This window comes from Artibeus jamaicensis, unplaced genomic scaffold (genome assembly GCF_021234435.1).
Source record: "Artibeus jamaicensis isolate MK-2021 breed Jamaican fruit bat unplaced genomic scaffold, CSHL_Jam_final scaffold_1689, whole genome shotgun sequence".
Classification (NCBI taxonomy): Eukaryota; Metazoa; Chordata; class Mammalia; order Chiroptera; family Phyllostomidae; genus Artibeus; species Artibeus jamaicensis.
The window spans coordinates 15,263,222-15,287,874 of record NW_026522029.1 but is presented as its reverse complement, the minus strand read 5'-3'; the positions used below and the strand labels follow the sequence as shown (position 1 = coordinate 15,287,874).

The 24,653-nt window shown below is 49.6% G+C and overlaps 1 protein-coding gene across 9 annotated transcripts; it reads left to right on the top strand.

Moving 5' to 3' along the window:
* Window positions 1-813: 813 nt before the first annotated feature.
* Window positions 814-23,724, top strand: LOC119054955 (sodium-dependent phosphate transport protein 1). Of its 9 annotated transcripts, none has more exons than XM_053656026.1 (13): window positions 814-1,526; window positions 1,927-2,021; window positions 5,528-5,700; window positions 11,806-12,039; window positions 12,124-12,211; window positions 12,549-12,635; window positions 13,677-13,792; window positions 13,891-14,052; window positions 14,843-15,020; window positions 15,105-15,252; window positions 19,730-19,820; window positions 21,247-21,383; window positions 22,843-23,724. In XM_053656026.1, exons 2-12 carry the CDS (start codon window positions 1,994-1,996, stop codon window positions 21,379-21,381), a joined length of 1,440 nt encoding a protein of 479 aa, XP_053512001.1. In that variant the 5' UTR covers window positions 814-1,526; window positions 1,927-1,993; the 3' UTR covers window positions 21,382-21,383; window positions 22,843-23,724. The 9 variants fall into 9 exon arrangements, 8 of the variants coding, with proteins under 8 accessions (XP_053512001.1, XP_053512000.1, XP_053511999.1 ...); XM_053656025.1 differs by having other exon boundaries at window positions 1,920-2,021; XM_053656024.1 differs by having other exon boundaries at window positions 814-1,530.
* The last annotated feature ends 929 nt before the right edge of the window (window positions 23,725-24,653 follow it).

Here is a 24,653-nt window from a genome sequence, read left to right as displayed (position 1 = left end):
TCCTTTTCCACGGCTGCTCTCCTGCACAGTGTAAGATTTTGCAGCCGTAGGCAAGCAGTCCTGGTAGAGTGGTTGCTGAGATCAGGGGCGTTGAAACTGGGAATTAACACGGAAAAGTCTTCAGGAGAAATGGTGAGGAGTACTCGCCGTGGGGCAATGGTGCACGTACCTGAATGCGTGGGGCGGGTAACCAGAGAACTGCACTTTGCTCAGCAAGGGACACAAATAACAGAAGGCAAAATAAGGGAGATGGTTTCCAGTCTGAGCTTGATCACCAGGCTGACTCCGTCTGTCACAGAGATGGTGACACCAAGCAGGAGCCTGACTTGGAGAAGAAAGGATTTGCCGGAATCAGGGTGAGGACCAGAGGTGCTGAGCGGGAATCGGAACACGGCGTGTGGGCTCGGGGCTTGGCGGGAGTGGGACAGCAGCCAGACTCCGGAAAACGGCCCTGCCGTTCAGTCAAGTCTCCCGTTTCAGGACTTAGATTCATCCGATGTGACAGCTTCAGAGCCACCCCCAAACCACCTGAGTCACTGCAGGACAGGAAGAGGTTGGGGTCAGAGTGCGAACCTGGTGGCGGCAACAGGAACAGCAGCCGTCTGCGATGCCATGAATGTGCGGCCTGGAGGCGTTAAAGACCACCCAGAATCAGAGGAGGGGGCGCCCGGCTGAGCGGGCCTGCGGCCCCTTTACAGCCTGATGATGACGACTGTGGGGATGACATCTCCAAGGGGAAACCAGGCACTCGGTCTTCTCTAACACTTCCCGTCACCAAAACACAGCCATTTAAAAGGCAACCTTCTCCCAAAAGGAGACATTTAAATTTTCTAAGAAGGTGGATGTTACCATCTAACTCAAGGAAATATTTTGACCTACATTCCAGTGTTTAAAAATTAATTGTACATGAAGCAAAGTTCAATTTTATGTCCATACAGACACATCTGGAGTCTATTTCTACCAAGCCGAATGCAAGAACCAAGAGATTTTTAAAGGGAAGTTAAAAATTAAATGGGGAGACCGAGTCACATGACCTGACTTGCATAGTAATTCAGGGTTAGAAATATTTCATGTGACATTTAACTTCTGAAGTGGTTGATTATTTATCGCAGGGTCCAGAGTCCTTCAAAAAGGACTCCGGGGAGACCTCCGACCCGGCGAGGCGGCATTCACACGCCCTCCCCCTGCAGGTGCCAAGGTGCCGGTGGGACCAACCGCGGCTCCTTCCTTTCTTCTCTCGTCCTAGAAGAGTGTCGCCCAGCTCACCTGGAGGAACTGTGAGAGTGACCGGCAGCCGACGCTTGGCAGACAGTGGCTCTGAGCCCTCGGACCCGACTCCTCCCAATTCTCAGTCTCAGGGCAGGACTCCGCCAAGCCCCGTCCTCCCGGTGCTGCTGCAGTACCTGTGAGCCGGCGGACCCAAAGCCGAACGGGGCTCTCCGCAGGGGCCGAAAACCCAGAAGGGACGTGACGGGCGCAGTGGGAGCTAAAGCGGGAGAGCCTGGCAGAACCACCTCTTCCTTTCCGTTGGTACATCCACATTCCAGACCTTTATGAGTATCCTTCTGCCTAAAACTGCTTCTGAGATTCCCTATGGGCCGCGAAGTCCTTGTTTTTGTTTGTTGTTAAAGTCTTTACTTCTCTTTCACTTTTGAGGGGTGTTCTCACTGGAAGTAGTATCATGGGTTGGCGGGGTTGCTGTTTGTTGTCTATAGTTTTTAGGTTTTCTGTATACATTTAATCAACAACAAAAAAGCTGTAAGTCCAATGTCAAGGGCAGCACATGAAGGAGCTGCCGGGGCCCTGGAGTGAGGAGTGAGCCTCCTCAGATGCACTGTTGAAATCAGAGAGGAGCCTGGGAAGGCCGGGGCAGCCCCGCGGGGGGTCCTGCTGACGTGGTACGTTCTGCCCCTGCACAGGACACAGGACACAGGACACAGGACACAGGACAGACCTCTTGGGAAGAGGAGCAGGAGCCAGACCGCGCTGAGCAATGGATCACCAGTCTCCTTCCCGGAAAGGTAGACGTTCTCCTGGCCCCTCACACAGGCCTGCGCCTTCTTAAACGCGACACAGAAATTCCAGGCGACAGGGTTCTCCCACAAAAACACGTAATAGGTCTCAGACATGCTCAGGAGAGGAGGTGAGGAGACCAGCCCTGCGGGGGTGTCCACTAGAGGCCTCACATAAAAAAACTCCACGCACGCTGGCTGCCCACATCCGTTAGCGACTCCTGACCACTGTCTGCTCGTCAGCGGGCGGAGGACGTCGGAGCAAGTGTGCTAGCTTGCCCCGCCTCAAGGGTGCCGAGATGGGACTGGGGTGTGGGGGGGCCTGCGTCTGCACCCTCGGACGTCCTCGGAGATCCACAGCTGCACATTCCCCAGACTTCTTTTCTAGACCAACTCTTGCTCTTGAGCAGGGCAGGGGAGAGCAGTGAGGAGTCAGCACTGTCGGCTTAGAGTCTTGTCCCCGCAGTGAGGGGCAGGCCCCCAGGAGGAGAGGGGCTGGGAGCCCTTCCCACTTCTGTGCAGGTCAGGGGTCTCTCCCGTCTGACGCTTCTTCTCGTATCAGCGGTGACAGTTTTAGATCGTCCACTTCATCTACGTTCCAACTTCTATATGAACAATAAAACATATCAACATACAAAGCCGATAAACAGAAACAATCACTTTGCTGTATGTCAACACCATTGATGTCTGCCCTTATGCTCCACATTTTCCAACTTCTAGGTTCTTTACGTTTGTTCCTGTGTCAGCTCTCCAAGTCTTCGGGCGCTCTTCTCTTCTGATAAACCCGTTTGGGGCTGGCTGTGCCTTTCGCTCTAACCGCCCGTGAGCGCACAGTGAGGTCCGTCCCTGGGTCCCGGGCACTTAGGACTTCCCCTCCTGGGCCCCGCTGTAGCTCAGGCCTCCCTTCGAGGTGGTTTTGTTGAGATTCGCCCAGGCTGTTGTTGAGTATATCGGTGTCCCCTCCTTTTTATTTCCGAGTGACGCCCGTTGCACGAACATGCCGCAGGCTGTTCGTCCCCATCAGTCGGCTGTTTCAAGGGAAGCTGCTGTCGACACCGCACCACAAGCCCCTCTGCAAACATGTGTCTTTGCTTCTCTCGGTAAATCGCCATTTGTGGAGAAGACCTGACTTCCCTCCACCAAACTGCATCAGTGCGTTTATTCAAAAGCCTTTTTGCTCATGTTTCTGGACCCCACTTCCTCCCACCCACGCCTGGTCCCTACACCACCAGTGCGGTGCCCACTGCTCCAGCCAGAAACTGCCTCCAGTGCGTCCCACTCTGTAAATGCCGTGTTTCTCTGCCCTGTGTGTGCATGAGCTCCCCTCCCAAACTACATACGTGTGGAGGATAAAGCCGTTGACTTGAGCGGAGGTCTTTGTTGTTATTAAGGGGACTTAGTTCCAAAAGTATTTTTATTTTTTAATGTTTTATTGATTATGCCATTACAGCTGTCCCATTTCCCCTTCATTGCCCTCCACCCTGCACACCCCCTCCCATCCACCTTCCCCCCCTTTTAGTTCATGTCCATGTGTCATAAGTTCCTTAGCTTCTACGTTTCCCACACTACTCTTGCCCTCCCCCTAGTTTCTCCCCACCATCTATGCTAGTTATTCTCTGTACCTTCTCCCCCACCCTCCTCCTCCCACTCCCCTGTTGCTAACCTCCCATGTAATCTCCTTTTCTATGACTCCACTCCTGTTTTAGGTGTCCGCTTAGTTTGCTTTTGTTTTAGGTGTGGTTGTTAATAACTGTGAGTTTGCTGTCCTTTCACTGTTTATATTTTTTATCTTCCTTTTCTTAAATAAATCCCTTTAACATTTCATATAGTAAGGGCTTGGTGATGATGAACTCCTTTAACTTGATCTTATCTGAGAAGCACTTTGTCTGCCCTTCCATTCTAAATGAAAGCTTTGCTGGATAGAGCAATCTTGGATGTAGGTCCTTGTCTTTCATGACTGGGAATACTTCCTTCCAGCCCCTTCTTGCCTGTAAGGTCTCTTTTGAGAAATTCACTGACAGTCTAATGGGAACTCCTTTGTAGGTGACTGTCCCCTTAGCTCTTGTTGCTTCTAGGATTCTCTCTTTCATTTTAATCTTGGCTAATGCAATTATAATGTGCCTTGGTGTGTTCCTTCTTGGATCCAACTTCTTTGGGACTCTCTGAGCTTCCTGGACTTCCTGGAAGTCTATTTCCTTTGCCAGATTGGGGAAGTTCTCCTTCATTGTTTGTTCAAATAACTTTTCCACTTGTTGTTCTTCCTCTTCTCCCCTATAATTGGGCACCCCTATAATTGGGATGATGGAATGTTTAAAGATGTCCTGGAGGTTCCTAAGCCTCCCCTCATTTTTTTGAATTCTTGTTTCTTCATCCTTTTCTGTTCGGTTGTTTCTTTCTTCCTTCTGGTCCACACCGTTGATGTGAGTCCCAGTTTTCTTTTCATCACTATTGGATCCCTGTGCATTTTCTTTCATTTCACTTACTATAGCCTTCATTTTTTCATCTAATTTGTGACCAAAATCAACCAGTTCTATAAGCATCCTGATCACCAGTGTTTTGAACTGTGCATCTGATAGGTTGGCTGGCTATCTCTTGGTCGCTTAAAAGTATTGGCTCTGGGGCTTTGATTTGTTCTTCTGATTGAGCCATTTTCGGTCAGGTCACACCTGTTATGTATGAGTGGCAGAGCCTTAGGTGTTCACCAGGGTGGGGCAACCCTTATCTCTGGGTTGTGATGCTGTATGTGGGGGCGGGGTCAGAGAGGGAGCAAAGGCCCTTGTTCCTCCCTCTCTCGGATTTCAGACCCCTCTGCCGCTTCCCACAAGCCATCACCTTTTCAATCAGTGCTTTTAGGCTTTATTTCCCGTCGCTGGGGCCCTGGGTTGCACGGTCTGTCTCACTGCCCCTTTTTGCCTGGTTTATCTGTGTGAGAATGTGTGTCCACGGTCAGCCAGCCGCCTTGCACGTCTCACTGGGTTTGCTCGATTCCTCCCACGCCCGGTTCTGCCAACCACCACCTTTTCCTGCCGGGACCCCTCTCCGCCCCTCTTACTGGTCTGGATAAGTGGTTCCTTGTTATCAGACTTCAGTACAGTTCAATTTTCTGTCTGTTCTGGTTGTGCTTTTGTTTCTAAATCTTTGCTGTCCTTAAATTTGGTTGTGTGAGGAGGCACAGTGTCTCCACCTACACCTCCATCTTGGCCAGAAGTCTCCCCAGAGTATTTTTAAATGGCATCTTTAATATATACATGAGCCAAAGTACTTGGAGGACCAGCTTAATTTTCTGGGAGTTTCTAGATGGGATTACATCTTAGGGGGTATAGGATTACTACATCGGTCACACATCTTCCTATCATATATCATAATTTCTCAAAGGCCGTTAGGTACAATAAGACTTCAAAATAATACCTAGGGTTCCCAATTTCTGAGCCGCCCTTCCTAAAGTTAACAGCATGATCTGCTCCGTTCCCACCTGAGCCGTGTTAACCGCCGATGGCTTCCGCTGTGCTCCGCAGCTCCGGGGCTCTGCTCCCTGCGCTACAGCCTGGCGCTCCTGCTGCACTTCTGCAACGTGGCCATGATCTCCCAGCGCTCGTGCCTCACCCTCACGATAGTCTCCATGGTGAACAGCTCGGCGCCGCAGGGTGTGCCCAACGCCTCCACCTCGGAGCACCTGGATAGCATAAAGGTAGATCAAAAATGTTACCCTCACCACACATTGACAATCCCAAGCTGCTGAGTAACCTGGGTGGACAAGCATGACTGTGGGTGACGGGACCGTAGTCACCAGAGCAGAAGCCTGGACACACGCGTTTGCAGGTTCGGGAAGGGCTCTGCTCTGTGAACTCGTCCGGGTGACAGAGGACAAAAACCCAGAGGCAGGGCCTCTTTAGAGTCCACAGGTTTGGACGAGAGAGAAAAGGAAAGGCATTTTAAACCACAAGGGGAAGTCAAGACACACCTGAACACATAGTACATTTACTCAGTTTATTGATTTTCCCTCTGGAAGGTACTGAGCGGTTGGTTACCTGTCAGGAGACATAGCTCAGGAAAAAAACGGCAATGGTGGCAAAATATGTATATATTTTTACTCCACTCTTCCCATGTTCCGTTATGCACAGGCAAATATGAACATGCTTAGTTCTAGCCCTGTTTACACAGAGAAACACTTTATGTGCAGCGGATTGGGCGTTAATTTTTTCACGTGTTCATCAGGGCCAGGCTCGGGTACAACGCACATGTAGGAAATCCCAGACAAGGAATCTGAAATGACTCCAATTAATATGTTAAGGGCGCTAATGGAGAATGTCGGCAATATAGAATACCAGACAGGGACTGTCTGCAGAGAGATGTAAAGTGAAAAAAAGAACAAAAAAGATGGAGTAGAAGTGAAGGCAGCCGTCACAAATGAACGCCACCTTGATGTGCTCACAGGGAGTCAGGACACAGATGAGGAAAGTGTCAGTGAGCGTGGGCGCAGGTCCATGGGAGCGTCCCCAGCTGAGCTAAGGAGAACAAAAACAAAACTTAACAGAACATCCCAGAATGCACCAACTTCAACAGCTGTAAACCCACCTCTAGCAAGATGACCCACAATCCAGAGGGAACCCAAACCTGGTACTTCTCTCTGGGGTGTCTCACTGGACACCCCAACCGAACACCAGCCCCTGAGAGACAACCCAGCAAAGCATCAAGCTTTGAAAGCCTACGTGGCTCCTGTACCCATGTCCCACGTGGCTGTGGCAAACGGAGAAGCTGTCCCCAAAGGAAGGACTGTCCCCTGTGGTCTCTGGCCGCAGGACCTGGTCCAGAAGCAGCCAACTCAAAAGGGCGAGCGCTTGCTGTAAAAGATCGTTTGCATACACCGAACCAGCCTCACAAGACATGTTACAGGGAGTCCTCTCGATTGAAAAGAGACAGCCCTAGTTAGTAAAAGGAAAACATACGAAAGTCTAACTCGTACTGGTAAAGGTGAATAAACGGCAAAATTCAGAATAATGTAGTGTGTAAAGATGATGGATTGATTCCTGATAAACCTAGTATGAGAGTTATGAGACAAAAGGAGTCCAAACGACCAACTTCAATAATTTGTTGAGGGATACACAAGATAAAAAGATGTAAACCGTGCCCTGGCCGGGTGGCTCAGTTAGTTAAAGTGTCGTTTTGTACACCAAAAGGTTGCAGGTTAAATCCCTGGTCAGGGTGTGTATGGGAGCTAACCAATCCGTATTTCTCTCCCCCCCCCCGCTTCCTCTCTCTCTAAAAAATCAATAAAAACATATCCTCTGGTAAGCATTAAAAGAAAAAAAGATGAAAATTGTTACATCAAAAACATAAAACAGGGGTAGCACTAAAAATGGAATACCTTGGAATGCATTCAAACTTCCGTTGTTATCAACTTCAAATAGATTATTATAAGTTCTGTGTGGGGCTTGTGGTCAGCACAAAGCAAACACCTACAGTAGATGTATGTCCAAAAGGTAAAACGACAGGAATGTAAGCATACCACTAAAAATAATGGATCAAATCACAAAGGAAGAGAGCAAGCAAAGAAGAAATAGAATAACTGCCACACAGGCAGAAAACAAATAACAAAATGGCAATAAGTAAACACCTATCAATAATTGCTTTAAATGTAATGGATGAGATTCTCCCGGCAAAAGACAGATGGCTTTAAGAAATGGCTGGAAGGACGCACATGGAGCAAAAGCAAGGGAATGAAGAGATATTTCATGTAAACGGAAGCCTAAAGAAAGCAGAGGTGGTTATACTTCTTTCAGACAAGGCAGACTCTACAACAGAGACTGTAATAAGAAACATAGAAGGGTCATTACAAAATGACAAAGGGATCAATCCAACAAGAGGATATGAGTAAATTTTTATGCCCCCAACATAGGAGCACCTAAGTATATAAAGCAAATATTAATAGAACCAAAGACAGTAACAGACAGTAATACAGTCATAGGAAAAGAACTTTAATACCCCTTTGTGACAATGGATAGATCATCCAGACAATTCATAAGGACACATTGGCCTTAAATGCCCCATTAAATGAACTTAACAGGTTTTACAGAACATTCCATCCAAAGCAACAGAATACACACTCTCCTCGAAAGTGCACGGAACATTCTCCAGGACAGGGCATAGGTTAGACCACAAAACAAATCTGAATTTAAAAAACTAAAATTATATCAAGTATCTTTTCCAACCATAATAGTATGAACCTAGAAATCGATTACAAGAAGAAAACTGGAAAATTCACAAACCCACAGAGATTTAACGGCATACTACTGAACAACCAATGGGTCAAAGGAGAAATCAAAAGACAAAAAAAATATATCTCAGACACGTTAAAATGGAAATATACCAAAACTTATCAGATGCAGCAAAAGCAGAGGTTAAGGGGGGAGTTCTTAGACATAAATGGCTTTTTTTTAATAACAAAATAATCTCAAATGAACAAACTGACTTTTGCACCTCAACAAACTAGAGAAGAAAAACAGAGCACAAAGGCAGTAGAAGAAAGGAAATAACGAGGACCGCAGCAGAAGTAAATGCAATAGAGACCAAGAAGACAACAGAAAAGATCAATGAAACCAAGAGCTGGCTCTTTGAAGAGATACACAAAATTGACGAACTTTTAGCTAGTAAAGGGATTGAATCAGTAAATGAAAACCTTCTAAGAGACACAAGTCAAGGACTCAATGACTTCACTGATGCGTTCTACAAAATGTGTAGAGAATTAATACAAACCATTCTCAAACTTCTCTGAAAAATGAAAGAGAATCACTTCCAAACTCATTTTACAAGGCCAGCATTACCCTAACACCAAAACCAGACAGGGAACCACAAAAGAAAATAATGGACTAACATACCTGATAGCAACAAATGTAAAACTCCTCAATAAACTATTAGCAAACTGAATTCAACACCACATCAAAAGGATCATACACCATGATTAAGTGGGTTTATTTCAAGGACACAAGGATGGTTCAACACCCACAAATCAATCAATGGATATTCCACATCAACATAAAGAAGGATAAAAAATCATATAATCATCTCAATAGATACAGAAAAATCATTTGACAAAATTTAACATCCATTTATAATAGAAACTCTCAAAGTGGGGAAATGTACCACAGCATAATAAAAGCCATCATCATTCCCACAGCTAACAGAACTAAACGGTAAAAAGCTGAATGTTTTTCTTCTAAGACCAGAAACAAGACATAGATGTCCACTCTCACAAGTCTTATTTGACAGAGTATCGGACATCCTACCAAGAGCGATTAGGTAAGAGAAAGAAACAAAGGAGATGCAAATTGGAAAGGAAGAAGTAAAGCTCTATTTGCAGATGGCCTGATACACATTAGAAGTAGAAAACTGCACAGACTCCATCAAAAAACTTAGAACTAATAAACAAATTCATTAAAGTTGCAGAACACACAAACAAGCAAGCAAAACAAAAACAACGACACTGAAATCGAGAACAGGGGGACAGCGACCGGAGGGGAGGGGGGAGGGAATTTCAGGGGAAAAAGGGGAAGGATTTACAGGTGTGGGAGCGACTTCTCCGTGAGGTCCCCCCCCCCCGTGCCACAGACACGCGTGAATGAATACATATGGCCAAGACAAGATGACATGTGTTTGGGGAGGAGAAGTGGGCTGTGGCCAGTCTCTCAGGGGAGACAAAGGCCAGCAGCGGCCAGTTTCTCCAAGGAGAAAAAGGCCCCAAGCGCCCTCTTCCTTAGCCTTTTATTGGGTTGTAATACACAGGAATACAGGGCGGCAAGGATCAAACAGTACATAACATTACAAAGAGTTCTGAGGGCTTAGTCTGAGTCAGTGTCTGTCAGGAAGAGAGTTGCAGAAACTTTGGGAGACATACTCATTTCCTCTTCGACCCTTATCATATGAATGAAAGCGCTCTTAGCAGAGCAGATTTCACGGGTTTATCAGGAAGTCTTTCTGATGCCAGATTTTCCCCCAGGACACGCTCTAGCAAGGCAAGGAGCTGCACCCCTCCCCATCAGGTATTCAGGCTTAAGAGGATTAGAGCCAGGAAGCGCTTCTCCCAGGGAACATGGGGACTCGGACTTTGTCAAAGGGGGGGGGAGTTGCTCTTTGTTGCAGCCCCCCCAGTCCTTCCATGAAGGCCTCCCAGGTGATCGAGTCTGGCTTAGGTTGCCCCCCCGCTGTGAGGGGTCTTACTGGTCATTGACTTCCAACCAAGCTCTGGGGGCAGGGAGAGGAACTGAGGCAGCGTTTGCTACCAGAGACAAGCTTTGTCTCCTGCAGCTGGCATTCCAGAGGTGGTCCCTCGCCCTTAGCCACAAGGGGTAGAGATACAATTCCTGAAACCAGGCAGAGCGGCCTACAACATACAGGAACTAGTATAAAGGACACATGGACAACAACTAAGGGGGGCGGGCTGGGATGGGAGTAAAAGAATACTGTAATTGAAAAATAATTAAGTTTAAAAAAAAGAAAGAAAAAATCTTTAATATTTAAAAGAAAAAGTTGCAGAACACAAATCAACACACAAAAATCTGTTGCATTTCTATACACTAACAATAAACTGCCAAAAACAGAAAAATCAGGAAAATAATTCCATTTATAGTTGCACCAGACAGAACAAAACATAGGAATGCATTAACCAAGGTGAAACACATGTGCACTGAAAACTGTAAGACACCAATAAAATAAATTGACGAGGACACAAATAAATGGAAAGATCTTCCATATTCATGGGTCAAAAGAATTAATATTGTCGAAATGTTCATAGTACCCAAAGCAATCAACACCATCAATGCAATCCGTATCAAAATTTCAACTGCATTTCACACAGTCGACCAAGCAAGCCTAAAATCTGTATGGAAGCACAAAAGACCTCAAATAGCCAAGGTAACCTTGAAAAAAAAGGGCTAAGCTGGAGGCAGCACGCTTCCTAATTTCTAACAATATTACAAAACTATTGTGATTAAAACAGTGTGGTACAGGCATAAAAGCAGATACATAGACCAATGGAACAAAACAGAGGGCCCAGAAATAAACCCACATATATGTGGACAGTTAATTTATGACAAAGAAGCCAACAATATACAATGATGAAAGGACAGTCTCTTCGATAAACGGTGCTGGGAAACCTGGACACCCATGTGCGAAAGAAGGAAATCAAACCCCCATCTTATACCATAGACAGGAATAAATCACATAGATCAAAGATGTGATACAGGACTGAAAACATAACACTTTTAGAAGAAGACAAAGGCAGCTCATTGATATTGGTCTCAGTTATGATTTTTTTTATCGCTATCAATGGTACTGTATACTGAAAGTTGATAAAAGAGTAAATGTTTAAAGTTCTCATCACACACACAAAAATTTCTGTAGCTATGCATGGGGACAGATGTTAACTAGATGTAGCGTGGTGATCATTTAACAATATATACAAATATGAAGACATTATTCTATAAGCCCGACCCTAATGTAATGTTGCACATCAATTATACTCGGGAGAAAAAGAATAGAGACTCGTAGTAAAAGTCTACACTGTGACAGGTGCTGGCAGTCGGACGGTGCTTCCGACTCCAAGAACTTGACATTCCAGCTGAGGATACCAGTGACAACATGCAGTTGCACACAGAAAGTCCTGTTACCGAGGACGAAAGGTGGTCCCACGAGGGAGACTCTCGGGCTGAGGAGCCTCCCTTACACGGGTCAGCTGGAAGACCCGGTTCCCCACGTCCCAGACAGGCAGACTGACAGGACGTCTCTGCTTTTCTTCCAGAATCCTGTGTATAACTGGAGCCCCCAAACCCAGGGGATCATCTTGAGCGCCATCATATACGGCATGCCCTTCGCCCAGATCCCCATGGGCTACATCTCCGGGTTGTACCCCATAAAGACAGTGACCAGCCTGGGGCTGCTCCTGAGTTCCCTGTGCAACATGCTTGTCCCGCTGGCCGCAGAACAGGGCGAGTCCCTCATCATCGCCTGCCGCGTTGTCCAGGGACTCAGCCAGGTGGGCCAATCTCGCGAGAACCAACCAGGCTTTCAACTCTCAGAAAGCGTCAGGAAACAAAGGTCCTAGCTGTTCTCCTTGCAGGGGACAGTGATGGTGGCTCAGTACACAGTGTGGAGCAAGTGGGCCCCTCCTTTGGAACGAAACCGACTTACCTCTGTGAGCGTATCAGGTAATGACGTTGGGTTTTCGCCCCACGGTCATCTTGTGCGTGGGGTCACCATCTGCCCAGAGCCCTGAGAAACGTGCATTTTGAATCATCGGGACGTTAGAAACCTTCGACCCCAGGCTCCTTCCTTTAGGTGTGGAAACTGTCCAGAATGGAGGAGGGGCTGGCTTATCGCACACACCAGAAAAAAAGGGGAGAGCACGTATTTCATTCTTTCTGATCAGCGTCACACCCGACACACGCATTCCACTGGCAGCTGTTCCTTGCTGCCCGGGGCTGCCGCCTCTGCTCTCAAGACGCCTCTGCCCTCACTCTGCCTGTTCTCTGCGCCCCTGACTAGGAAACATGCTGGGACCCTGCATCTCTCTGTTTGCCACCGGCTTCATCTCTCAGTCCCTGGGCTGGCCTGTGGTCTTCTATATATTTGGTGAGTCTCTTTCGGTGAAGTCCTTATTCAGAACTTAAAAAACAAAAATTAGAAATAAGAACCGCATATAATAGCTCACAAGAAGCCCCTGTTGTTTAAAACAGTGAATTCCATGAAGGAAAGAATCGCCACTCATTGATTTCCTACTACGAGCAAAGCGCCGCGCTCAGAGTGCCCGATGCGCTATTGAGCAGGTGGCCACTGTCCTCTAACTTGGAGCTGCCGGCTCGCGGCCTCGGCCCTCAGGGCCTGGCTGACTGCCGCCCCCTACGCAGTGTCCTCGCCCCACACCTGTGTCCCAGAGATCTCCGAGTCAACACTCCTACCCCCCCCACCCCCCTTCTCCATAGTGCCTGTCACCAACACTTCAAAGCTCTGGCTTATTTCCTTGTTTCATTCTGTCTCTCGTCCATTAGAAAGTGCGCTCCAGAAGCCAGGATGTGTGTGTGTTCCCGTCACTGTGGCGTCCCCAGCACCTAGAACCACGCCCGCTACCTCACGGGCATTTGATCAATAAACTCACTTCACAAAGACTGACTGATGAACACTACACCCCCCCCATCCTAATGGGGGGTGCCTAGAATCAGCTCATTAGTGTCAAACAACTCAGAAACAACCAATAGTTTGGCAGAGTCTTTATAGGACCATCCTTAGGCCTGGCCTGCATCTTAGGAGCATGGCTAAAGCCCAGCTCTCAAGCCAGGTGACTGGCAAGCCCTGTGTGGGCTCAGCTGTGCCCCTCACTGTGGCATGACAGGAGTGGTTACAGAGGCCTGATGGTCATGAGCAGAGGGGTACAGGGGCGAGGAGGTCAGGGGAGGCCAGAGGGTGTCCCCTCCCTCCCCCACCAGTAAACATCTTCCTGTGGGAAGAGGCAGCGGCTGTGCATACACAAGACTCTCCACCGTGTGAGGCCTGCTGCGACCTTCCAGAAAAGAAAGGAAGCCCCAGCTCTCAGACCGATCACGAAAAACGCCAGTTTGGGCCCAAGACTGGCCACAGAGACAGCAATTCCGATTCTACCTTGTCCTGCTTCAACAGGCGCTGGTGGCTGCGCCCTCAGCCTGCTCTGGTTCCTCCTGTTTTACGATGACCCAGCAGAGCACCCGTGGATCAGCCTCAGCGAGAAGGAGTTCATCACGTCCTCCATTGTGCAGGTAAAACACAAGTGTCCCCCACACACCCTGGGGTCGGGGCCCCGGGGCGCAGGCTCCGGCTCACGCTGATGTGTGAGTGAGTGACGGGTCCTTTCCAGGTCAGCTCGGGCGGGAAGTCTGTGCCCACCAAGGCCATCATCAAGTCCCTTCCTGTCTGGGCCATTTCCCTCTGTTGTTTTGCTTTTTCCTGGACAAACACTATCATGTTTATGTACATGCCAACATTCCTCAGAGCCAAGCTTCTCATCAATACGAGGGAGGTAGGTACCCCGGCCGCTCTCCTCTGCACCCGATGGTCTGCTCATTTCTCCGTCTCTCGTGACTCCGGTGCTAGCTCTCGCCCACCCCGCCCGGTCTCGCTGATGCGCTTTACCTGGAGACCCTGTGTTTACCACTGTCTCCAGCTGCACTCAGCCCTGTTCCCACAGATTCGCCACCTCCCACTCCTGTGTATCACTTCAGCCTCAACAGCATCCGTCCCTAAGTGGACGGGGACCCTTCCCTGAACGTCGCCCTGCCCAGCTCACACCAGTTCTCCCCAGGGGGGCAAGTCCTCCCTGTGGTGTGAAGCCAGGACTCAGGTCTGGCTGTGAAAGGACTGGCAGTCCCAATAATCGTCTAGCCTGAGAGTCACGGAGGCCTAGACTCTTCTGTTGTTTGAGGCCATAGTAACCAGGGAGCAAACTCGGGCAGAAACGGAGTGTGGACTTGCGTTTCAGGGGCTTCTGTAGTGAGTCCGCAGCCGCCCAGCCTGGGGCCAGCAGCACAGTGAGGCCCTGCTCCCGGTTTTATCTCCCGCGAGCCTGTGCAGTTGTCGTAAGGCTCGACAGGCGCTGGTCCGAGGACGCTCCCGTCCCCTGCCTGTCCCCTGCCTGCGCAGTCTTCCTCTGATGCCCCACCCAGCATCGTCGGGTTCCACGACACCAAAAATAAAAAACAGACAGATGGCGTCGATGGCCTCTGACCTCAGAACTGTCTTCTTCTCTTGGGGAGCTGGGCCCCAGCACAACAGTGGGTGGCCCGCTGACGCCCCCTGCGCGTGGCGCACAGGTCAGACGCCGAGCGGGGCGCTTGCTCACACCGCTTCCCCCTCAGAACGGAGTGCTGTCGGGTCTGCCCTACCTGCTGGGCTGGGTCTTCGGGAACCTGGCCGGGTGCTTGGCGGACTTCTTCCTGGCCAGGAAGATTCTCAGCTTGATCACCATCCGGAAACTCTTCACCACTCTGGGTGAGTCACAGCCACGCCTAGCCGAGCCCTTTGGGGTGCCCCGCCCCGCCCCAGGCTGCCCCTGACCAGCCCGGACCCCCGCAGGCCTGCTCCTGCCCTCCCTCTTCTCTGTGAGCCTGCTCCACCCCGGCGCCAGCCACCTCAGCACTGTCGCCTGCCTGATGCTCGCGAGTGCCACGCCCAGCTTCTGCACGGCCGGCATGCTCATCAATCCCCTGGACATCGCTCCCAGGTAGGGCGTAAACAGCTCCTTCCTCGTTGTACCCGAGCTCTCTGGGGTGTTGGAAGATTTTGAGTCTCAGCTCGTGGCGGCCAGCTCGCCCATGTCCTGACTCTGTGTCGGCGTCGGCCACTTCACTCCTACGGGGGCTACAGGCAGGTTTCCAGGTCACGGTGCCTCCCATTGGTTGGGAGCCTATCTCACAACTGAGGAAACTGACCTTCAGCCTAAGATCTCACCGCTGACTTGGGATCTCATCCAGGATTTTAATACAGATCTGTTTGGCAACAGCCTTTTGCCCTTTTTTTAAAGTTACGCCTTTTTTTTTCTAGCTCTAATAAGGGTGACCAATGGAAGCAGCCTGCTACCTGCCCAGCCCAGGGAGGATGGCACACATTTGCTTTATGGGACTGTCATGCCTGAGAGAACACAGATCCCACAGGAGTAGAATCCTCCCAAGTTTGGTAGGGCGTGGCCCTGGGTAGAGAGGCAAAGTCAGCCGAGAATAATCCACGTTGTCCCAATGCTATAATCTCGCTATCAGATCTACTCAAGGTGAGCGCCAGGGGAACAGGCCAGGTATCTGATTTACTCAGTTCCGAGACCCTCCTCCAAAATGCCTGCAGGTGTTCTGGTTACTTGGAATTGTATGAAGACATAAAAGGATTATTTGACAGAGAAGGCACAAGCCACCGGAGTGATACGCATTGTTAAACACGGGTACACTGAGAATGTAGACACAAATAGATAAAGGAAGTTACAAGGAGCTACCATTTACGGAGTATTTTTTGTCTCGCCCCATGAGAGAGCAGGGAAGCGAACTGACCTAACATCACCTGGTTAGTAACGGGTCCAGGGCTCACCCCGAGACGTGCCCGCCTGCTGTAGACCCGGCCTCCTTGGTGTCACTGGCTAGTGGGGCATGAACTGTCAGCCAGCAATGGCTCGGGTAACACAGGACCCGGCCGGAGACGCATTGCTCCCAGGGCTCAGGTTCCGCGACAGCCAGGCCATTGCAGAGGTGGCAGGAACACATTTGCTCACACAGGTCTGGAAAAAAATTCCGATTCCCCTAAACTAGTGCACCCTCAGTCTCTAAGGCATGTGTGTGTTAGTTACACCACAACAACCCACATTTGTATTGGTTAAGCTACTTTTTACTAATGGATGGAGACAAAACTTACTTAAGCAAGAACGTGGCTGATTGCACACCTCCCTTGACCATCACGAGGATCCCCCGTCGGGTGAGTGGCTAAACTGGCTAAACGCACCTCCTGGGGACCTGTGGCCTGGGTCAGGATGAAGAATGAAGAGGAGGGCAGGGCACCGTCTGATAGGGCGGAGAGGACAGGGAGAAGCTCTGGAGGGGAGCGGAGGAGACGGCCGGTGTGGTTCGCTGAGGACACTGCTGGGGAAATGGACCAAGTGCGGGAGAGAAGGTCTGGGGGCAGAGCGGCTGGAGGTGGCAGCCGGAAAGCAGAGTATGGAAGGGGCTTCGTGATGCTGCCGGAAGCCCCTGGCCTCCCTCTCACAGTCTCACAGGGAGGCTCCCAAGGAGATCTGAGCAACTGTTCATTGTTTCTGGCTCCGCCGTGTAGCATCCACACAACGCGAGCAACAAATGGTCGGAAACTTTTAGTTTAAGATGGAACTTTATTGGCCAAAGCTTTACCTGCGCAGGGGCGAACTCTCGAGGTGTCCGGAGACACGGTGCCCAGAGGGCTGCAAATGAGAGTCGCGCCTGGCGCTTACAGCCTGGGGTTTTTATTGGGGTGAGCAAGCAAGCAAATACAGAAGCAGATGCAGCCGTTAGCGATTGGCTATCTCGAGGGAATACACATGGCTATGCTTCTCTGCTTGCAGCAGTGGATACTTTTCTGCAAAGACAAGGTCACGCACAGGCAGTTATCTTGTTTGTTCAGCACTCTTTGTACTTTCTGTACTTTCTATCTTTCTTGCTGAGTCAGACTGGAGCCTGCCTCGAGTTCCTTGTTCCTCTTGGCTACTTTCATCTAATTCCGGGCCTACCAGCCGGACTGAATGTCGTTCAAGCAGCAGAGCCTTCTTCAGGTCCGGCTGAACTGGGCCACACCATGACGTCACAGCAGCAAACCCGATGGGCTGCCTAGGTGGCTGGGTACGTTCCAGCCACTGGTCCCGCGGGCTGATGCGGCGGGCAGTGAGCAGCTTTAGAGCCGACCGTCACCCAGGAAATGCTCCTGCGTGGGTATGGGCTGTCCATATCCCCACGTCAAACACCTGCTGCCCGGGGTCCTGAGGGAGGGGTGGGGGACAGGAAGGCTCTCACCTTGTCTCTCCCAGGCTAGTGGTTTTCAGAGGAGCCAGCGTGACCCTCATGTCCAACCCTGGGCACGAGGGCAGGTGTTGGCCTCTCTGACTGGGGAGGGAGAGAGCCCGTCTCTCCACGCAAACAGGCCAGACCCCGGGCCGCAGCCACCGCAGACAACTCCTGACTTGGAGGGAGCACCTCATCATCAAAGACGTCACAGTTACAGAGCACACGACAGGGTGGGCGCAGAGAGCACCACCACTCCGCTCTCCTAAGGAAGCTGCTACGAGCGGGGGTGACAGCGGTGGGGGGGAGTGCCGCACGCAGGGGGCACACGCCACTGGAGGGGCCGCCGCAGGAACAGGGAGAGCTGGGAGCCAGCCGCTCCCAGGCAACAACAAATAAATAGATCGCCGTTCAACGGGAGGGCTACATCCAACAAAATCTCTGCCAGAAGTCTCCCTCCGAGAATTAACGGAGCGGAAAAACATCTGCAGGCAAACTGGGAATCCACCGGCAACCGCTGAGCGCGTGGAAAGCCTACGGATGGGAAATGGTCTCAGGGAGGAACACGGGTCGAGGGACAGCTAAACGCTCGGAGCAGGAAAATCCAGACCAAATCAAATGGTTCCCCAATTCCCGAAACAACAGCACCTTTTAGGGTGTACAAGGGATGTAAGTAAAGGGCCCAGCAACACAGAGCAGAGAAGGTATAATGAGAATTTAAGTGTTCTAAGGTGCTTTCATTATGAAAATTTAAAAAAATAAATTATACTAGACTAAGATAATTATCACAAATGTATATTTCTATCTCTAGGGAAAATACTGAAAGATGATGAACAGTAAAGGAAATATTTTTTTTTAGAAATGAAGAATTAATTTAAAAAGGAGTATAGAGTAGATCAAAAAACTGGAATAACGATCATTTTAAGTCTAATGTATCAGGAAAACATGAAATATAAGAGAGACTAATTCTTCCCAATGTAAGTTACTCTCTATGGAAATAAAGGCAAAAACCCGGTGTGACGGAGGAGGTGGGGCGTGCAGAACAGGTCGGACACCACAGGCTGTGATGACAGCACGCTGGCCGTTTATGTTAATAAACACCAGTTAATTTCAAATGACTGAAATCACCCAGACATATTTACACGTTGAGAGATGATTAAGTCTTGAAATCAATAACTGTGTTTGTGCTTCAAGTAACTAGGGCAAAGGCAGCAAATGAAACCCAAAGAAAGTAAAAGGAAAGAAATTATAAAGACTAAGGCAAAAATGACAAGTAAAATCCACAATGCCAGAAGTTGGTTTTATTAACTTTCTTTGAAAATTAATGAAACGGTTTATCAAGAGAAAAATGACCAATATCAGTAAAAAAGCGGGGGCAGGCAGGGGCGCTCCTGTTGTCCTGCCTGACCGGGGCGTCCGGCCCACCGTCCGCTGCCACGTGTGGCCCAGGGTGGCCATGAATGCAGCCCAAACAAAAACGTTCTGTTCATCACTTTTTGTTCGTGTTTGTGTATCTACTGTGTGGCCCAGAGACAGCAGGTTGTCTGTCTTCCAGTTGTGACTCCAGAAGGGTGGACACCCCAGCAGATAAGATAATAAAGAAAATGACACGCACCTTCCCTGCAGCCCTCTGTGGGGCGGGGGCGGGGGGCAGAGACCCCTGTCCCTGACTGAGTGAGGCGGTTTCTTGATCAGACACTGATTCTGCTCCCAAAGGGTACGTCCCCTCACTGTGTGGCTGGGGGCCGGCCCCTGTGTTATCTGTCACTCTCCGGGGGCTCCTTGCCAAGGTTTCGGCCTGGCCTCTGGTCTCCCCGGGAGCCACCCCAGGAGCCACCCGCAGCTCTGGGACTGGGAGCAGGCCAGCTGAACAGAGTCCTTTAATTCTATGTCCGCCCTGAAGCGCTTCCCAACACCCCCCCCTTCCGCATTTCTCAGCTGTCTGCAGACTCCCCACCGCTGACGGCTTCCTCTCCCACCCAGCTCCACGTTCTCGGTACCATTACATCACTTTCTGCTGAGGCCGCCGTCCCTGCCTCCTCGGTGCAGCCCCAGTCTTGCCTGCGATTTTAATGGAATTTATCTAGAAATGCGAAGTTCAGAAAACCAAGTTATCTCTTAAACCTCATCCTAAATCAAATGAAGTATGAGACTGAAAAGACATTTGTGTATTGTCACTCTTTTTTTGTACAGATATTATGGACTTGTTAAAGGAATTACAATTCTCTTTGGAATAATCGGAGGCCTAATTTCTTCCACTCTGACCGGAATCATCCTTAATCAGGTAAGGAGCACCCGGTCGTGGGAAGCGCCCATCCCAGGAGAGCAATGCTGCAGTTGTTAATGGACGACCAGAGGGTAAGAGAGAACACCCCCAGAACCACTCAGGGGCCAGGGGTCGCAGTGGACATGCTAGCGCCAGTCTGTGATCCCTGAGGGTCTCGCCCTCACGTGCAGCTCACGCAGGAACTCAGTTTATTTGGAAGAAAACCAAGCGCAGGCACTTCTTCCACGTGTTCCCGCCCATGACTCAGGCCGGGAAGAGTTCGAGTTTACCACGGCCAGTCTCTCACCGAGAGGGGCCATGTCAGTGCCTGTGTGTTGACGGTGCCAGAGAGGCTGCACGTCACCACGGTCACTGCGGGGCTCCTGCTCCAAGGGGCAGCCTCCGTACAGGAGAGCCCAGGGGCCTGGAGCCTGCCAGCTGTCCTCCCTCCGAATCATGCGGGTCTGCTGGGCTGGCTCCCCAGCCTTGTCGGCTGTGCTCCCTTGCCTCCACCCAGGCAGCAAGCCTGTCTGTCCCACCTGGGTGTGGCAGGCAGGTGTGTCCCCCACCCCGACAGGGTCGGGGACACTGAGCAGAGGCCCCTCTGAACATATGAAATAATCAACGTCCACAGGGGCCCAAAGCCAAACTCCCTTGGTTGCAGACACCAGAAGCCAAGGACCAAATGTCACATAGTCCACACCCTAAATGCCCCGCCATTTCCTCATGCGTAAAAGCATCAGTGAACATGAATTAATCAAAGATCACAAAACAGTCAAAGAAATAGGCTATTGTGAGAACAAAAATATCACAGAATCAGACTCTCAGAGACATTGGAAATATCTGCATAGGTTTAAAGAAGAGAGGTCTGGAAACATAAATAAGAACCATAAGACTTGACCAAAAAAAAAAAAAAAACTCTGACAATTATAAAACTGAAACTAAAACTTCAGATGAAATACAGCTGAAAAAGAGAATTGGTATAGTTCCTGCTTTCATTAGTGAAGGCATAGGTAACAGGCCAATTCTCTCAATACAGACCATTTTTAAAAGGTGGGAAAAATACAAAAAGGCTCTTCTCTGAAGCTGCAGAAAATGAGACACGGCTGGGAAGGGCTGGATCAGGGAGCCAGGAGCTGCCACGCACAGAACGCTCTGTGTGCCGCCTGCCCAGCTCATCAATTTCTAGGTGGAAAGCCACAAGCCATCAAGTTATTTTCACTCAAGGGAAGTTTTGTGAGCACGCTCGCAGCTCCCTGAGCCGGGAGACAGACCGCGATCACCTCTTTGAAGTGAAAACCCTGAGCTTCTTTGCTCTTCCTAATGTGTTTTCCCTTTGTTAAGAAACCTGCATTGAAACCTGCTTTGATTTTAATGTTTTAAGTGTTGCAAACACAATGACAAGCCCCGTCCTTTATCGTCACTTTTCACGCTCTTCCCGCAGGACCCAGAGTCGTCCTGGCTTAAAATATTCTTGCTGATGGCAGCCCTCAACGTGACCAGCTTGATTTTCTACCTCGTGTTCATGAAGGTGGACGTTCAGGACTGGGCTAAGGAACTGCAGCAAATTCGCCTCTGAAGGTGAGGAGCGGCAGGGTCAGGGACAGACTTTGAAACCGGGTACGCAGCAGTGACAGGGTAGAGGCTCCTCCCCTGGGCCGCTGGTGGCGTCACTAGCCAGTGGGGAGCAGCGGGGCCCAGTTTCGGGGAGAAGGGGGGGACCATACGGAGCCTGAAAGCGTTTCACATCCTAATGGAGGTGCCCTGCTCCGGAGTGCTGGGGAGATCTTGGGGCTTGCGGCAGAAACGTGGGAGCCTCAGCTTCCGACCACTGGAAGGTGAGAAAGAGAAGGGTCTGCAAGGGAGGTGGGGGGGGCCTCCGATGAGGTGGGGAGCCGCTGGAGGAGGCGGTGGCTCGGAGAAGTGGAAAGGGCGGGAATGAAGACCGCTGGCAAATGCTCCCAAGGGGTCGAACTCTGGAAGGTGTGAGGACCTACCACCCGACTTGGCAAGAGGTGCCTTCAAGTGGACTCCGACTGGAACGGTTTTCACATGGAGGACCCACGTAAAGGGTCCGCTCAGGTTCCAAAGCGCTTCTGTTACTGTGCCTTTCTGGCTTCCCTGGACTTCACTGGGGGTGAGCTCGAGGAAAAATGTCTCTGTGGAATTATTTCGGCTGACACGTGAGTAAGAACTGAATGATGTAAATACCCATCTTTTGCAAACCCCAGTGAATTCAGGGCTGGGTGCTGGGCCTCGATGGCCGTTCACATCGCAAAGACTGGAAAGTTATACAAACCACGAATTCAGGCAGAGAATTTCCCGACTAACCCCTAAGTTTCTCGATGAACCTATTAATACGGAAATAACTTTTAATAACTGGTTAAACAATTAACCAGTTAGCCAATGTAGGAAAAGAAATTACACAACTCTTGGTGGGAGAGAGATTTGATAACATCATTAAAAAATAAGTCGGCTCAGTATTGCCAGCACTGAGAATTTCCGCAGCAGCGCACTGCACAGTTCACCGAGATGCCTTCATAGTCAAGGCTGCAGACTGGGAATCGCATCTGGAATGGCAAGGTCGGCATCTGGAATTAAACTCATCCTGATCTTCATTACCAACCTTTGTGCGAGGGAACAGCCTACAGCCAGCAGTTGAAAGATCGGGGAGTTTCTACAGATACTTCTGTAGAGAAATGCCTGCAGTCAACCTGATCGGCAGGCGCAGAAGAGGCTTGCACAGAATCACACCCTCCATTTCCAAGTACAGAGTCGGGAGCAGCTATGGTAACCATCATGTTAGTTCATTCAGATCCTCCAAATTGTATCGCTTTCTCTTTGACTTATTCCACACTGAGTTAGACTGAAGTTCCCTACCATTGTCATTTCTGGATTTTTGCCTATCTTCAGGCAGTTATTGAATATTCTGATGTCATGTTACAATTTTTACAGGGTTTTGACAAGTATATCTTAATTGGAAATTTTGACTTATGAGATGATCAGTCTTTTCTAGGTTATGATTTTTTGCTCTTGACAGGAGGGGCCCTGCACCTCACATGATCCACCTGAAGACCCTCTGCTGGAAAGGTCACCTGGAAAGGCGCTTCCCCCGCACCTCTTGAGAGTCCCTGTGCAGTCACTCAAGGGGACTGGCTACAGGAGGCAGGCTTCCCACTGAGACAGGACCCATCCACCTGCGTGGCCCAGCACACCTGTCCCCAGCTTCCTGCTCTGTGTGGCCGGGAAGGGGAGCTGCTGACATCTCCAAGTAGCCTGTCCCCACCCACGCATCCAGCCTGGCCACTGACCCACCTCAAATACTGACCAGTCCCATGCACAAGCCTTCTGCTTCATACCTGTCTGTCACTGTGATCTAGTCCCAGGACTACTGGTCACTCTGATGGCGCCACACTGACCACTCCCTTGCATTGTAGATCGCTTTTTTAAGTCACTGGGTGTTGTCATCTAAAAGAAGTAATTTATACATATACATACTGATGCCTGTACCTAGGCATGAAAGATAATTCTTTAATGAAAATTTTATAGTCTCTTGCAAGTGCTGGAAATCAAACATGTTGCATGAGCAGCCCTAAGCCTCGTACTGGCCAGGATTTTGGTGACTCATTGATACACCCAGTTTCTGTCAGCTCTACATTCCTAACTGTACTCTCAGCAAGAGTCAAAACCCCGCACCTCGAGCGGGGCACTTCTCTGGCCCCTCCCACCAACCCATGCCACTGGTCACATAAAGTCACATCTTATGTCAAAGCCGCCGTTGAAAACTAACAAGTCTTCCTGGTGCTGATAACTTTACTAACACAGATCCACAATCCCAGGGTTGTTCCAATTTTCATTTTGACCTGTAACTCGAACGAGTCAGAATAAAAGTTAATGACTGATTAACCAAAATGCTCATGACCTTGCTTGTGCACCCCCAAATTTTGTAGGAGAAAAAAACCTCCCCAGGGCCCTTAAATGCTCAACATGGATCAGATGGCAACAATGTTTCTTGGGATGTCTAGTCACTCCTTTCTTTATACATGATTCACAAGAAGCACAGTGCTGGGTTGGGCTGGTTCTATTAAACCTTTTTTCCAGAATCCAAACCTCCATTTTAGATGCAAACTCTATTTGGCCCGGACCCTCCCAGCACCTGCCTGGAAACCAAGAGGATGCCATGCACTCCATCTGTGGAAGACTCTGCTCCCACTGTGGGTGCTGCACCTCATGAGCCCCCATGACCACATAAAAGGCTACTGACTCACTAGGGAAAGTTGCTCTAGACCATTTATCAGCATAACAAGGTGTATGCAGAAAACACTAAAAAGAAAGCTACTAAGCACCGATGAATCTCTACAAAGAAAATAAAATTAAGTAACTTTAACCTTTTTAGTCACTAACTCGATGGCGACACTAACGCCTAACGACACGTGATGAACAAAATGACACACTGGAAATGTCCTCAACTGCGACCCAGCACAACATAACAAAAAAAACTGGAAATCAATCTTACCCTCTGCCTGCCAAGCTTGGCCTACACTGCGCATGCGGGGCACGATCAACACTTCAATTAAACCACAACACCACGTTCACTCAACAAAACAAGTTACAGCGGTGAGCCACCGGGGAGTTGGCTTATATGGACACAAGTTCCCACCCCTGGTCCCTGATTGGTCTGCATTCATGCAAATGAGGGTACCAAATTCCTAAAGTTTCATTGGTCTGAAAGGCTGTCCTGATTGGTTGGAACAGAGCCATTCTCACTGGTCAGAACAGCACAGTTTGAGGGAAAGCCTCAGTCCTATTGGTTAAATTAGGATCCCAGAAATTCCTTTATAAAAGCTGGTT

Excerpts from the sequence above, each read along its gene's own strand:
- LOC119054955 (XM_053656026.1), top strand. The coding sequence starts at position 1,994 with ATGGATCACCAGTCTCCTTCCCGGAAAG. Across the intron at positions 14,053-14,842 it reads TTCTCATCAATACGAGGGAG|GTCAGACGCCGAGCGGGGCG; the intron begins GTAGGTACCCCG and ends CGTGGCGCACAG. Across the intron at positions 15,253-19,729 it reads CCCCTGGACATCGCTCCCAG|ATATTATGGACTTGTTAAAG; the intron begins GTAGGGCGTAAA and ends TTTTTTGTACAG.